Source organism: Labrus bergylta, chromosome 1 (genome assembly GCF_963930695.1).
Source record: "Labrus bergylta chromosome 1, fLabBer1.1, whole genome shotgun sequence".
Taxonomy (NCBI): domain Eukaryota; kingdom Metazoa; phylum Chordata; class Actinopteri; order Labriformes; family Labridae; genus Labrus; species Labrus bergylta.
Window position 1 is genome coordinate 10,712,784 of NC_089195.1, and position 15,656 is coordinate 10,728,439.

Genomic DNA, 15,656 nt, shown 5'->3' on the forward strand with positions numbered 1-15,656 from the left:
TGAAAAATAGACAAAAATGATTGTTTTAATTATATATATGCCAAATAATAGCGCACATCATTAAATACCACAACATAAAATACTATGATTTATATTTGTTTCAGTAATCTAAGCTCAGTTTTACAGGGACACTGGCCCCTTGTTGGCTACCTTTTCAACAAATTATATACAAGGGACTAGATTTGATTATTTACATTTATTTAGCAACAGATACATTATCGCAAGTTGCAATAAGTTGCACTTAATGCCATTTGCACCTTGCAACCTTAAGAATAACACATGTGATGAAAGGCCTTACACAATGAATGGTGTTTTCATTTTTTACACATTAAAAGTAAAACCATATTTTGTTAAATTTAACAAGAATACATACCCTCCCTTGCAGAAGATTATTGTACAATTTACAAATGCATTTTCCTATAACATTCATAGCCCAGTATACAGCAGTATATACAACCATGATTCCAATCTCATCAGGAAGGTGCATTTAAAGACAAATATCCACTTTGTTAAACTCCTCAACAAAGCTGAATGCTAATTATTTTTCCTCACATTGGTATGAACATAGTGGATAAATAAATAATATATTCTTAATTTTTATTGGATTGAGTTCCCCACCAGTTATTAGTCGTGCACAGTAAATCATGCTCTACATTTAAGGACATGGCTTTACGTGTTTTGGCGTATTAACTTCATAATACACAGATATAAGCATATTTCTTAATTCATTTCAAATGTCACAGAATGTTTGCATTAACAACATTAACCAAGTGATTAAAACTACAAAGGCAATTTGATGTCAGAAGTTTGAATTATGGAAGTTTGCTTAATAAAATGATTGATGGAAGCATGCAACATTTATAGCAGATAGAAAAAAATGTTTGTAGTTTTTTTGTTATTGCTAAAAATGATACATAATGATTGCTATGACCTTTGAACAGGGTATAAGACAATGTATTGTTTTTGTCTTTCTATAGTGAGAAAAGAGTAGTAGGTCACTAACCTAGACTAAAGTCGATGATATAAATGGAGACACCACCTTACAAGATTAGAAAAAACTAACAATGACAAAACTGAACTGAATCCCTTATACTTCCTAAACTCTTCCAACTTGACCTGCAAGACAAGTCAGGAAAGCCACACAGTATACACACGATCAAGCGGGCATTTCCCTCCACGTTAAGACACGATGAACAAAATCAGACACTGGGTGGATGGGTCACAATGTATCCATTGAACTGAGAGGCAAAAATAGGTATGTTCCATGTTAAGGTTGAGTGAAAGAAAGCAGTTAGGGCTGTGCTCTATGACGGGCCAACCCTCTCCCAGTCCCCCCTCTCAGTCCTGTGGTAGAACTGTGGCTGACCGCCAGGGAACAGGCTATCAGAGCTGGGGTGTTCTAAGAGGAACTGGATGGTGGACTTCATGTGCTGGACAAAGTGTGGTGGCTCAGCCATCGGAGAGGTTGACAGGTACTGTGCAGGAGAGAGAAACAACAAAGTAAATAGATGTATCACTCCTGCTACATGTTTTGGGAGGAAACAGAGGCCCTAAATGAAACATGAAGAGGAAGAAGATCACAGGATTAAGTAGATCACATATATGGTTGTATGTTTTTTTGTAAATTACTGTACCTTTAAAATTGTGTCATCATTTTGTGACAACCAGAAGGCAATATCCAGATTTGGAGACCACTTGCAAGGGCCTATTTTAACAAGTCCTCGACTTGAGTCATATATGTCAGCCATCTGCGAGGTAAAAAAACAAACAGTTAATGATCATTTCTAAAATAAAATAAATAAAAACTTGCACTCACATTTCTATATTTTCCCAGCCAGACTGACAAAACAAAATCTCTATTTTAAATGGAATTAAAGAGACAATTAAAAATTGTCTGTTCGTGTAATCCTTAGAGTTTTAACATACACAAAAATGAGATTCTTATCTCAATGAGGTTCTCCTTGTTCTTTTATAACTCAGGCCATCAACTCAGACCATCAAAAGACTGAACTCCAGTGATGACTGATGAGTTTTATTTTGTTTAAATGATGGTTAAATTAAATTAAAGATGGACATTTTTATACATTAAGTTTCCTGTTGTTACCTGATGAATTCCTGTATTTATTCTTGTTCAGGGTGTATGTTGTTTATATTGTCTATGTGCCTGCGTTTTCTATAGGTTTGTTGTTTTCACCTGCTGCAAACCAAATTTCTCCCCTCGGGGACAATAAAGTTGAAGTTGAAGTTCACCTGGTTAAGTAAGAAAAGAAAATAACAAAAACATTCGATATATTATAGCACCTGTCCTCCGGTGAAGGTCCTTGCTGAACGCAACTGTTCTGCCGGTCCTTTATGGGAGAGCGCTGAAGGAAACACATCCCCTGTTTTGACATTCACACCTGTGCAGAAACAGACATAGAGAAAATAAATATAAGATGTCATATGCCATGAAAACAGTCCACCTTTTACTCTATGGTCCACTCATCACTTACCTATTCCATACACAACAGGCCTATGTGTTCCATCAACAATAATGTCGTTCAGTTCTATGAAAACAGAAAACAGATGTGTTAAATGGTTACAGGCACAAGCAGAACATTCAATAACTGTTCAACAGAAGAAGAAGAAAACAGTGAATAAATGTATGAAAGTTACCTGTGACGCAGCATGTTTCCAGATGAATATCTTCTTTCTGTTTCTGGAACGCTGCTGTAAAGTCAATGTATTTATTTTAGAAAGTTCAAATGCTGAAAGGATGATTTCAGTAAGACGTGATATAACTTAAAAGACTATACCCAGGATGCTAAGGCTGAGTTTATGGGATGTTTTTGTCTCATCATTAAATCCCCCGACAAGGTGAAGCTCAAATCTGCCAAATGGAAAACAAAGGAAACAAATAAAGTTCTCCTCTACAGAATGTGCTTTTTTCATTATGTGCAATTTAATGTCTCATACCTGCCCTCCTTATAGACGTTACTCAGTGACGAGACAGCTTTCACTAGGAGCGGGACTTCAGACCAGGTGCTGGAACCATCACAATGAGCAAGGCAAACAGCTCCACTTCCTAATACACAAAGAAATTTAATCATGACAGATTTAAAAAATGTCAGGCATGACACATATCAGAAAAACACATAGCATAAATCGAATAAAAAGGAACATTACCAGTGTGTCGCAGCACAACTAAATGGCAGGTGGTGGCATCATCAGATCCGATCACTGAAACACTGCCTGTGTTTGGTGCAAAAACAGCATTTATTTATATTGATAAAAAAATACTTATCCTAAAGTTCTAATTTCAGGATTTTGTAACAAACCATCCATTCAAGAGTTCCCCCTCCAGAATGCTTAATTGTGTCTACATCTAACTGATCCTTAGCTTTGATAGCAGTAGGCAGTCACTGTGCAGGAATCGAGGACTTACAGTTCTAAACAGTGCTTTGGACCCTGACTGAAGACTTAACCTAGCACAGTGGAGAGACCAAAATGATTTCAACTGTGGTTTTTGTGATAAATGATTGGAGTCCACACTTTTTTTCTTCAAAAACTCTATATATAGTTTGATATTTTAATAAATTCTTAAGGTTCTTCTGAAAACTGGAGAACATCTGCTGGGTCAAAAATATATATAGTATTTGGTCGATGTCCCTTTGCAACACATGTTACCCTGACTGGCTTAGCATTTTCTAATTCAATGAAGATCTGCTTTTTGGAGGTTCTTGGATTTCGCCCACCCTGAACACTTTTGTTTTCCTCGCAGCAGCTGACCGCTTGAGTTCTTCCTGATTATGTCTGTTTGCACATTATGTACCCTTAAAAACAGCTTGTACATAATAACTTGAAAACTTGAGACCCGTAGCTGCTTTGAGATGGCTCAAAGTGCCAAACATACCCTCAAAACAGAAGACAAGGGTCCATTCTATCAAGCAAACTTTAGAGGCACAACATCCTAGATCAACAAAAGCAATAATTAAAGCTGCTGCATTTATTATATATATATCATTTATTTTTTACACAGGAGATTTTTGTCACATGCATTTTTCCATTGTCTGTCCAGAAGACCAATAATATATTTAAAGAAATTTATTTTATTTTATTAAAAAGAAGTGTTTGTTCAATTTGATACTGAGTTGTAGAAATCAATAAAACTAAGGACTGCCATGATACACACATTATTATTATTTTTTTAAGTGCATGCAATATTTGAAACACAACTTTGTGTGAATATTTCTGTATGTTTGTATATTGAGAACAAAAGGTTGATGATGATGTATTGTAATCATTAGGCTTTACTCACTGTCTGATGGTGTTGTTGCAGCAAACTCTCTTTGTTGGACATACAAGAAGCAGGTTGGGTCGACATCAACAAGTGGCCTGGACCGAAACGTTCTTGCATTTTCCTGTGACAAAAAAGGGAATAATGTTAATGTAATAATAACAATGTTAATGTAATAATAACAATCCAACACTTACCTATTTGTCCTACACAATCAGCCTATGATATCAATCAGGGTCAGGCATAGACTGTCAGGTTTATACAGACTGTATATGTTCTTTTTTTAATAGAGATTTAAAAACGAACACTATTATAACCTTGTGTCAATTCATGTATTACATGTCGTTAGCCAACAACAACACTTATATGAAAACAATAATCGAAGTGCAAGGCTATTGTAAAATGATTATGGAAACAGAAAGGAACACTGAAGTGGGGATGGCAGCTAGCTGAAGGAGCTATATTTAACCCTCCTCTCAGGAAACAAACCTTTAAATGTGGATATTTGTCGAACAGTTCCGCTGTAGAGCTAATGCGGCCCACTCCTCTGTTCTGAATAAACAAAGGCATTTCTCTAAAACTACACGATTTACCCTTTAAAATCAACTCGTTAACATAATAGTACTTCCATTAAGTCCAGTAACTTCGTATTTTCATCATGCCCTAAGTTGCATACACTGCAGCCGTAAAGCCCTCTGAGCTTCCTGGAAGACTTTCTTCTTCTACTAAGTTCACAGAGACACCGTTTCTGTCATGTCGCCATCTACTGTTAAAACACACACATGGGTCTTTGAGTCATATTCACAATTAATACTTAGCAAGCATTTGTACGTAGAGCCCTATCAGTGAAAACACATGTACGCAGAGTTACTAGTTGAATGTACGTCGCTGTGCAGCCGTGCAGCTTCGTGACGCATGCAAGGATTGTTTACCAAAACCTTCATTTTAGCGCACATATTGTCTGAAATATCGCGAATACCAGTTATTTAGTTGGCTTCAATTGAGCTTTTTTTTAAGTTTACAGCAGGGAACATCGTAAACCAACCGGGCACAAATATTGCAGAAGATAGTTGAGTTTTCTGGTGAAAATGAGAGGGGGTTCCTCCTATGGCGACAGAGACAGGGACCGAGGTGGAAGAGACAGGTGAGTTGAGTGGATGTGGATATGTTTGCCGTGGTGCTGCTGTTGCATAGTGTCTAGACGTCGCTGTAAGTTTGACACAGAGCCAAAGCTCTCAGCAATGGGCCTGTACCCACATGAGAGCAGAACACGTCTCACCTCTTAAAGGTTGTTTAAAGTGACCCTGACGTTTTTCTCATACTAAAACTGAAGAAAAAAAAAAAAAGTTATAGAAGAGGACAGCACTGAAGAAGTGTTGCATTATTGTAAAATTGACTAAGATGGCGTCAGTGTACAGGTCATGTTTTGACTCAAGTCTGTAGCCTTAAACACAAACGTTTGTTTACAGGTCAGGAGTTTATGAAACATGGTCCCCATATGGTGTGGAAAATACATGGTAGACTATATAAAGCCACATATTACATAAATGTTTTAACCATGTAAACCTGTACATACGCAAACGTATTTGTTTTTTTTATTTTACCTTTATTGTAGCAGGCAAGATAGAAGAGATCAAATGACCTCTTTTTCCTGCAAGGCCTGGCCAAAATGGCAGCAGCAAAAAAGAAATATAAAACAAACCCAAAAAGAAAGCACAGACATGAGAAAAAGAGACAAATACAGTCCAGAAGGAGGAGGAGGAGGACAATTATGTGATGATGATAAAATACTCTGCAGTGAAACATTTACACAGTCCAAAATTAGCCATTAAAAAAAACTTGTGAGCCGAGTAAATGCTGCTGTAACAGTCTTCCATTCCTGGTTTGGTACCAGAACTATTCTAAAACACACACTACATTGCTCTTGTATGTCTGGCTAATTTCCCCCAATAATCTCTTGATCCTTGTCCCTCAGGCCACGGTTTGGGGCCATGAGTGGTCGCAGTGGGCCCCCACCGATGAAGTTTGGCAATCCGGGTGAGCGTCTGCGCAAGAAGAGGTGGAACATGGACGAGCTCCCAAAATTTGAGAAGAACTTCTATACTGAACATCCTGAGCTCCAACATATGAGTCAGGTGAATTTTTTAAAATTATTGACATATTTTTATTTATATATTTTAAGAGCAGACAAATTGTTGGTTTTGGTCATATTATTATTATTATTATTATTATTATTATTTTTATTATTATTATTATTAGGGTTGTTTGTTGTCACTGTTAAGGGACTTTAAACAGTGGTCTTGTAATGGCAGGTTTATTAATTTTACCGAATAGATATATACAAACAAAACATGCAAAGCAACTCCCCAACCCTCAAAACACAGCACATCCAAGATAGGAGCAGCCATACTTAAACTAGATGCAAAGCATTTTCTTCCTAAAGGTAAGATGTGTATATGTATATATATGAAGTTGTTCACCCTGGACCACCATATCTATTCACCAAGTCGGAGTAACTTAAACAGAAGGTATCCATAAAGGATTTATGCACCATGTTCAAATTTTCTTTTCTCCCCTTTTTTCTAATAAATCCAGTTTGAAATGGAAGAGTTTCGCAGAAAGAAGGAGATCACCACCAGGGGATCTGGCTGTCCAAAGGCCATCACTGCTTTTAACCAGGCTAAATTCCCACGTAAGTAAAGGATACATTTCTCAAACAACAATGGATTTGATATCTATGATAAACTTTAGCACATCAGATTAATAATTCAGTAACTCCGAGCATTACGAGACTTCAAAAGTTGGGAATGGTACCAAAATAAGGGATCCGTACCGTCCTACTTTTTTGGTACCCTTCTGTTGGGGTGCCAAGGGTACCGATGGTGTCCGACTGATTCTACACTATTACATCGCTGACGCGGCAATCTCCATCTGGCCTACACTCTCCGCTTACCAAATACGATTGGCTGTGGAAACGCAAGCAAGTTCAGGTTTTACGGTACCAAACTGTACTGAACCAAACCGGACTGCTTGGTGGAAATGGGGCTTATATGACTTATGGTATTGTTAGTAAAGTTAGTTGGTCAGTGTTTTACAGGGACCGAGGTGTATTTAAATAAAGACAATACTGTCAGGGATGATCCTTGTGATGAGACAAACAGAAAGTTATCCAGTGTGTTACTGTCTTGTTTACTGCCCCCCCTCCCCTTTCTTCTCCTGGCAGAGTATGTGATGGATGTTTTGATGCAGCAGAACTTCAAAGAGCCAACAGCCATCCAGTCTCAGGGCTTCCCTGTGGCCCTCAGCGGCAGGGACATGGTGGGAATTGCACAGACTGGCTCTGGAAAGACACTGGCTGTAAGTCGGTTAAGCCATGACGCTGCACATAATGACTTGTATTGGATATTAGAAAAGGATATTTTACAACATAGCAAGTGCTGCTGACTAAACATTTGTGGTCCTTACAGTATCTTCTTCCTGCTATTGTTCATATCAACCACCAGCCCTATCTGGAGCGGGGAGATGGTCCAATAGTGAGTATTAACATATTCATCTTTGCTATCACAGTATGGGCATGAATCAGTCTAAGACCTTCCTCATGCATCTTCATCCTCTCTTCATAGTGTCTTGTGCTGGCCCCAACCAGAGAGCTGGCTCAGCAGGTTCAGCAGGTTGCATATGAATATGGCAAGTCTTCACGGATTAAAAGCACCTGCGTCTATGGTGGAGCACCCAAAGGACCACAGATTCGAGATCTGGAGAGGGGTGGGTATGGTTATAGAAGGACATTTTATAGTAATTGGTTCAAGGTAGTTATGAAGCAACAATATGTAAGAATTTGGTTTGGTGAGCTTTGGAGCTCATTGCAGGTCTCTGAGTATAACTGCACTATCGTAAGACAAATGCTGTTACGGCTACCCCTCTTATGCATCATGCATTTGTTTACAAGCAGAGAGTTTTGAGAAGCTAAACAACCATGTCGACTGACAAGGTGCAGTAATTCTACCAGATTTAGCTCAGATGCCAGTTGAGAGAGGATAATACGGTTCCAAACTTCTAAAGCTAACTTGAAGAGTGACAGGAAAGAGACCACTGTTTGGTGAAACATGCGTTGATTTATTTATTTGTATGCAACCTGAGACATAATTTGGGTTGTGTGACCTTCTGCACCCAGGAAAGCTGCTAAACCTGAGACCATTATACAGCCTAACGTTACGTCACAATCTGTTGTGAGAAATATCTGCAGGGACCTACACTCTGCTTCTTGCTCCGTCATTCTCTCTCTCTTTTTCTAGCTTCGTCCATTACTGTCCATCCATCTTTTGTCTCTTAGCCTCAGCCATTGTATGAAAGCGTGCAGAGATGGGCTAACCGGCTCCTTTTTATAACTGAACCTGGTGTGTGAATAGTTCTGTAAAGACATACGTACTTCTCTCAAGATGACCATGACCTGCTGCCAACGTTAAAAAGTGCAGTGAACAGGCTGTCAGGCCGCGCTGTGGACATGGGAGAGACTCCATTCTTCCCATTGAAAGTCATTGAACCATTAAATAGACATTCCAAACTACTAAACTGCTAAGGTGCAAAAGTTACATATTGTTGCTTTAAACGAAAAAATTAATTTTCAATGAATATTTGTACTTTGTCGTGTGTGTGTGTGTGTGTGTGTGTGTGTGTGTGTGTGTGTGTGTGTGTGTGTGTGTGTGTGTGTGTGTGTGTGTGTGTGTGTGTGTGTGTGTGTGTGTGTGTGTGTGTGTGTGTGTGTGTGTGTGTGTGTGTGTGTGTGTGTGTGTGTGTGTGTGTGTGTGTGTGTGTGTGTGTGTGTGTGTGTGTGTGTGTGTGTGTGTGTGTGTGTGTGTGTGTGTGTGTGTGGAATGTTCGGGGCTAGAGTGCGTGACATCATCGCTAAAGTGGGACAGAGTTCTGAGATGGTTTCAAAATCTCCTGAATAAATTGCTCTACTGACCACAATGTTCACCCCACACACATAAATGCCTCAAAATGTAGGAAGACGTGTCCTCTCTCACACATTGAGTTTTCAGGACAAACGGAGCAAAGGTTTTTACACTGTGAGCTTCAAAGCGGCGGGTGGTCCAGAGAAATCTCCATCTGGGGTAATGGTAAACTTCAGCCTGACTTCACTGACCAAACCTCTTGGGACTAACTATTGAAATCGCTGTGGTTTCCACATTTCTTGGATCCCAGACATGAAAATCACATCAACACGTTCGGCCATTTGTCCTCTTGCTCACAAAATCATCATTTAGCCACCAACTCTTAATTTAAGCCCTTGAAATGAGCACCCAATAGGGAGACGTTTTCCCCTTTTTCTCATTGTCTGACTGCATTCATGAAGTATCTTCTACTTGTTCTACCACTTCTTCTACTTCTTCTTCTCTTCTACTACTCCTTTAACTTCTACTTCTTGTTCTTCTGCTTTTACTACTTTTTCTTCTTCTACTACTTCTCTTCTTTTACTATTTCTTCTTCATCTACTTTTTCTTCATCTACTATTCCTTCAGCTGTTTCTGCTGATTCTTCTTCATTCAGCAGTGTTTTGCAAAACATTTCAGCGGTCAGCATTCCCACGCATTTTCCGCAGCTAAATGCAAATTGTCTAGTTTACTCTGAGGTGTGGCCATTTGGTCAGAGTTATAGTCGTTTATACAATGCTTACGCAGAAAGGGTTGAACATGAACAACTCTGCAATCAATCAGAGCACAACCCTAGTGAAATGTATTTCCTGAGCATCAATAATGTGTTTCTTTTTTTTCTTCTCCTTTTTCCTCTTCTACTTTTTTGACATGATTATTTGGATGACTCTAGGTGTTGAGATCTGCATTGCCACACCTGGTCGCCTCATTGACTTCTTGGAGTCCGGAAAAACAAACCTCAGGCGCTGCACCTACCTGGTGCTGGATGAGGCTGACCGCATGCTGGACATGGGCTTCGAGCCGCAGATTCGCAAGATAGTTGAACAAATCAGGGTAGAATAAAAATGCATTTGCAAGGACTGATGATTTGAAAGTGATCACCTTGACCGACTAACGTAGAACACTTTTGAGTTCAGTAGGCCACATGTTTCCTCTCTGTCCATCTTCCAGCCTGACAGACAGACTCTCATGTGGAGTGCTACCTGGCCCAAGGAGGTTCGGCAGCTTGCTGAAGACTTCCTGAGGGACTACATCCAGATTAATGTTGGCGCTCTGGAGCTTAGTGCCAACCACAACATACTGCAGATTGTCGATGTCTGCATGGAGGCTGAAAAGGACCAAAAGTAATGACGCCAGTTTCAAATGATCTTCATATCATTGTATTATTGACTGCTGTAAAAATGTTTGGGGTTTTTACAGCACATGAGCTCATCACTTCACACAGTTTAGACAAAGCCGGGCACTGCTGATGTGCTATAACTGTCTCTCCTTTTCTAAAGACTTTTTCAGCTGATGGAAGAGATCATGGCTGAAAAAGAGAACAAAACCATCATCTTTGTGGAGACAAAGAAGCGCTGTGATGATCTTACTCGCAGGATGAGGCGGGACGGGTGAGGGATTACAGTCTCTTATGACAAAACATAATGATGGGAGTTTCACCAGAAATTATGTAAATTGAAGATAAACGGAAGCTATTCAGAGTGATCACTGATTCCATTATATCGTTGTGATTGTGTTTTCTAGGTGGCCAGCCATGTGTATCCATGGAGACAAAAGCCAACCGGAAAGGGACTGGGTGCTAACAGGTATGAGTGCTTGTTATAAAGCGCCAATTCATAACAGATGCTATCTCAAGACACATTACAAAAAGCAGGTAAAAGACCTTACTCTTTGTTATATTATCTACAAAGACCCAACATAGATCCATCTTGAGCACTAAGCAACATTTAGGCCTGCCTTTTGTCGCTGTCGCTCTTTTCTTGACCAAACCTGAGTTCAATGTTCTAACGTGATTTGCAGGTGAACAATTCAGAAAGGTTTAAAAAAAAAAAAACCTTCACTCCGCTGATCTATATTAGAAGGCTTTAGTTTAGCTTAAATTCCTGAGTTAAGTTTGAATTTAGCTCAATGAATCCCATCCTTATCCTCTATTTTTCATACTTCTGACTTCACTAGAATTCATTGTAATATCTTTTTGTTTTAATCCTACAGAATTTCGGAGTGGTAAAGCTCCCATACTGATTGCTACCGATGTGGCCTCTCGTGGTCTGGGTATGTCTGCTCACACAGTGAATGCTGCATATTCTCTCACTTCACTCTCCCTCCTCTCCGTCTTTCTCAAATTTCCCGTGAATTATATTTTTACTGTAAATATTACGGAGTGACAGATACAGTACAAACATAAACCAGTAACCAGAGTTGATTTAACTATACATTACAATTGTTCTTTTGAGCCTGTATTTTCAAATGATCTTGATGAGTAGGTAAGTATACAACATCTGAAACTAACAGAATCTTGCAAAATCAGGAAATGAAATGGGATTAAGACGATTTTTAAACAAAATTTGTTGCAGAATTGACCGTCTGACTGTTGTCTGGTCGATTCTATGACTACTCTAGGTATGATAGGAATCCTTTTAGAAATGTCCCAACACCTGTTTGAATATTTAGCATTTCATTCACATAGTCGTTAGAAAATCACAAAGAGGATCTAATCCCGTATTATATAGTGTTGTCCACAAATTAAATCAGTGCAATATATTAAAAGACCTCCCTGTTATTCTAAGCGGACAGATCAAAACAATTGTTGAGTCCAGGATGGAGGTGTTAGCCCTCCAATCTGCTGGGTTTATAGTCTGTTTCTTGTTACTGCAGTTAAAAAGCTATCTTCAACCGCGGGGCTCTCTGGCACGCTGCCTGAAAGGAGGTGTTGTTGGGGTCCATGATCCTACGCACCTTTTCTTAGGTTCCTTTATGGTGTCAACACAAAGGATATTAAGATGTTGATCATATTTTTTGGTTGTTGATTTTATTTCAGATGCATATAGTGACAGCTGAGTAATCTCAGGTCCACCACCAGGAAGACTAGGACCACCGATTTGACGTCTAATTTGCTGGCAGGATGAATGTGAGAAGAGGGGATAATTGAAGAGCCTTTGACTTGACCCTGTCCTTGTTCTTTTTCCCCTCTTCTCTCTCAGGGATTGGCAGCACACGGCAGCTGTATCAGTCTGCGCTGCTGTCACTGCCCACTCAGTCACGTTAAAGTAGAAGCTAGTATTAAAGGGATTACAGTCCCTCTTGCTTCATGGGTTACTAAGGTCCCCCTGCCCTGTTTTGTTTGTAAATCCAACGAGCCTTCCTTGGGAGCAGCCTGAGGTGCCTGTATGTCTGCCCATCAGTCCGTCCAAAAGAGCAGACAGACAGGGGAGAGAGAGTTAGACGGGCTCGTCTGGATCCAGTCCTGGCCAGGGTCTGAGGAGGGCCCTGCAATGCGGCGAGAGCGACAGAACCATCGGTTGTGTGTCTGTCTCTCGAGGTTTAACGGTTCTACTCTCGTCTGACGTTGCTGGACGGGATGAATCCTGTCTCCCTCCCCCCTCAGCCCCTCCCTATTAACAAGGACTGATCGGGGGGACTGACTACCTATGTTAATACAGCATGACGGGGGTAAGTACTTCACCACCCCTTTCTCTTAACTCCTCCATAAGCTCAATAGAAATTCAGGTACTTTCATCCTGCTCATACACAAGTCAAGGAACAGCAGTTTTATGTTAGCTCATCATCATTCCTTTCATGCACAAGTTAATGGTGGATTATCTTCCCTCTGTAATGACGATGGGGAAAGGGTACTTAACAAACAGCAGTGCTGTCAGAGCCCCATGTCTCTGTAATAAGAAACAGACTCTTGTCTTCACACATTTTGAACTGTTCATACGTCGGTGTGAAGTTCATGACACCGAAACATTGTCTCTGTACACCTCAAAGATATGCTGACTACATTGCAAGTGAGCATGAAAACCTTACTTCAAATTCAGTGTATAGGATTTCAATCAGTTACAGTGGTGATTAACTTAAATCACTCTTTGGATGTCTGATAAAGCAGGCAAGTAGTCAAGACTTTGCTCAATTTCTATCCTCAAAAAAGAAGAAAAAAATCTTCGTCTAGCAGCTTTTTTTCTCCTCCTTGCTCTAAAATTGATTGCTCTTTATCCATAAAGATGTGGAAGATGTCAAGTTTGTCATCAACTATGACTATCCCAACTCCTCTGAGGACTACGTGCATCGTATTGGACGTACTGCACGCAGTACAAACAAGGGCACTGCGTACACCTTCTTCACCCCAGGGAACCTGCGGCAGGCCAGAGACCTTGTTCGGGTGTTGGCTGAGGCACGGCAGGCCATCAACCCCAAACTGCTTCAGCTTGTTGATTCAGGGCGTGGAGGAGGAGGGGGTAAGAGGATTTTCACAATCAATCATATCAGGATATATTCATTTTTTTTAAATGGAAAAGTGTGGTTGAAAACAGTTTTTAGTTTATTCTGATTTTTAATTTGATGTTCATCACAGGCGGCAGAATGCGTTACCGTGGCAGCAGCTCCAACAACCCTAACCTCATGTACCAGGATGAGTGTGACAGCCGCATGCGCGCCAGTGGTGGTAGCAACAGTAAAGACAGCCGCAGTGGCTTCAGCCGTGATAGTCGCAACAACCGCGATGGAGAGCGCTCGTCTTCTTCCTACAGGGACAGAAGCCGAGATCGCAAGGATAGCTACAACTCTGGCTCAGATCAGTACCAGAGCTACAGCAGAGGCGGGGGCTACAACTCCCGCAGCGGAGGCCAGTCTGGTGGAGGTCGGGAGCAGTCTAACCAGCTGCAGGGTTCATTTGTCCAGCCTCCTCCTGCCCCTCCATTATCAGGGGGGCCACAGCCTCTGATGGCTCAGCAGTTTTCTCCAACACAGCCGCCGCTCATGGGCTTCATAGGGCAACCGCCTTATGCCTTTTCCTCCCCACCACCTCCTTCAGGAGCTCCAGCTCCTCGGAAGTAAAATTATAAGATACAAGTACTGAGTTCATTTGCAGTACTTGTATTTAATTGTTTTGGCAATGTTATTGTTTTGTCACATCTCCAAGAGTCAGGGGTTTGATATGGCATTTATCTAAGCAGCTAAGGGCTTATATATATATATTTTCTTCTTCTTTGTAAAACACCTTTTACATGTAGATTTGAAATGTTCTTCAAATATTGAACTCTTCCCAATGATTTTTCAACCTGGATTGTCACTCTCTAATGAACAGTGTCTCTCTATAGTGTAACATGGAGGAACAAGTCCCTTGAGTTTTCATATCAGTAAAATAGTGCATTTTAAGCTGTGTTGTTCATCAGCCGTGGGAAGATCTGGCTAGAATGAAAAGTGGCTCACTCTGAGACCCTCCGTGGTACATGTTGGAGAGGACTGGTCGTGCCATCACATTCCACAGTTATGTCTTGTTTCACTTTTATCACCAAAATAATAATCCTTCGACTCTTATTGTTTGGTTTTGATGAGCTACATAATCTAATTAGTGTTATGATTTTTGATTCAGTGTCATCATAAGCACTGAAGAAACGATCTCAGTTACAGTATGGGTATTGTTCTCTAGCTTTGATATCATTGCATATAAATCTTCATTTGTTTTCTTGTGTTCTGGACTCCAGCATTATTTAGGTATAGTTTGTAATGCTTGCCCGTATGTCTTCCTATCCTGTAGTAACTAATATCTTTTTATACACTTGTAACTACTCACATATCCTTCTACTACACCGATCAGTTTGTTCACACATTTTCATTTTGGGCTGAATTTTGATGCCTGTGTCCTTTTCCTTCCATTGTGATCTTTTTCTGATGTTTGCTTCATGAATAAATGGATGACTGTTAAATGATATGACAATGATAAACTCATTTATACATCAAAGTCATTTCCTGGTCAATTTTATTTATTTGCTTCAATGCACTTTTGAACATTCTCAACTTGTACCAAGCAGTATATATATACATTATGCATTTATTTTATTGGTAGTAGGTACATATACATTATGTATATGTGCTAATCTATGACAAGATGAATTTATTTACAGTTGTGGCACAAATATTTCCCTCCTACAGAAATACATCTGTGTAGGCTTGTTACACCAACTTGTTCTGCTGTACCAGTTGTGTATCGATCCTTAATCAATTTGGCGTTGACATTTCTTATTTTGAGTTTCCTTAGTCGTTTTATATGCTGTCACAGGGTTGTGACAGCATTGCATGCAAAGGGCTCGGTCATGTTTGTGTGACTTTGTGTGAAGGGTTCCCAAGAATAGATATTTGTATCTGTGATATACGTTGGAAACGTTGCTCGGAAATAACTTTCAGCTTTGAAGCAAAACCTCAAGAATGACGGGGATCAGAAAGCGAAT

The 15,656-nt window shown here is 40.0% G+C and overlaps 2 protein-coding genes across 2 annotated transcripts; one reads left to right on the forward strand and one right to left on the reverse strand.

The window, feature by feature from the left end:
• Positions 1 to 177: 177 nt before the first annotated feature.
• On the reverse strand, positions 178 to 4,987 carry ntan1 (N-terminal asparagine amidase). Its single transcript, XM_020653287.3, has 10 exons — positions 4,766 to 4,987; positions 4,298 to 4,400; positions 3,166 to 3,231; positions 2,956 to 3,064; positions 2,796 to 2,869; positions 2,656 to 2,709; positions 2,493 to 2,546; positions 2,302 to 2,399; positions 1,635 to 1,748; positions 178 to 1,475 (listed from the first exon to the last, which is right to left on the reverse strand). The coding sequence occupies exons 1-10, from the start codon at positions 4,844 to 4,846 to the stop codon at positions 1,305 to 1,307; spliced, it is 924 nt and encodes a 307-aa protein (XP_020508943.2). The 5' UTR covers positions 4,847 to 4,987; the 3' UTR covers positions 178 to 1,304.
• Positions 4,988 to 5,137: 150 nt separating this feature from the next.
• On the forward strand, positions 5,138 to 15,173 carry ddx17 (DEAD-box helicase 17). The gene is made up of 13 exons (XM_020653305.3): positions 5,138 to 5,420; positions 6,252 to 6,411; positions 6,872 to 6,968; positions 7,500 to 7,633; positions 7,744 to 7,809; positions 7,900 to 8,041; positions 10,103 to 10,263; positions 10,381 to 10,553; positions 10,710 to 10,820; positions 10,954 to 11,015; positions 11,422 to 11,481; positions 13,431 to 13,664; positions 13,781 to 15,173. Exons 1-13 carry the CDS (start codon positions 5,365 to 5,367, stop codon positions 14,260 to 14,262), a joined length of 1,938 nt encoding a protein of 645 aa, XP_020508961.2. The 5' UTR covers positions 5,138 to 5,364; the 3' UTR covers positions 14,263 to 15,173.
• The last annotated feature ends 483 nt before the right edge of the window (positions 15,174 to 15,656 follow it).

What these genes read in the sequence shown, in the direction of transcription:
- ntan1 (XM_020653287.3), bottom strand. Translation starts at nt 4,846, where the DNA reads ATGCCTTTGTTTATTCAGAACAGAGGAGTGGGCCGCATTAGCTCTACA. An exon ending in ACAAATATCCACATTTAAAG is followed by an intron (nt 4,401 to 4,765) that starts GTTTGTTTCCTG and finishes TTTTTGTCACAG; the next exon opens with GAAAATGCAAGAACGTTTCG. An exon ending in ACTCAGCCTTAGCATCCTGG is followed by an intron (nt 2,710 to 2,795) that starts GTATAGTCTTTT and finishes TTGACTTTACAG; the next exon opens with CAGCGTTCCAGAAACAGAAA.
- ddx17 (XM_020653305.3), top strand. Translation starts at nt 5,365, where the DNA reads ATGAGAGGGGGTTCCTCCTATGGCGACAGAGACAGGGACCGAGGTGGA. An exon ending in TAACCAGGCTAAATTCCCAC is followed by an intron (nt 6,969 to 7,499) that starts GTAAGTAAAGGA and finishes TTCTCCTGGCAG; the next exon opens with AGTATGTGATGGATGTTTTG. An exon ending in AGGGCGTGGAGGAGGAGGGG is followed by an intron (nt 13,665 to 13,780) that starts GTAAGAGGATTT and finishes TGTTCATCACAG; the next exon opens with GCGGCAGAATGCGTTACCGT.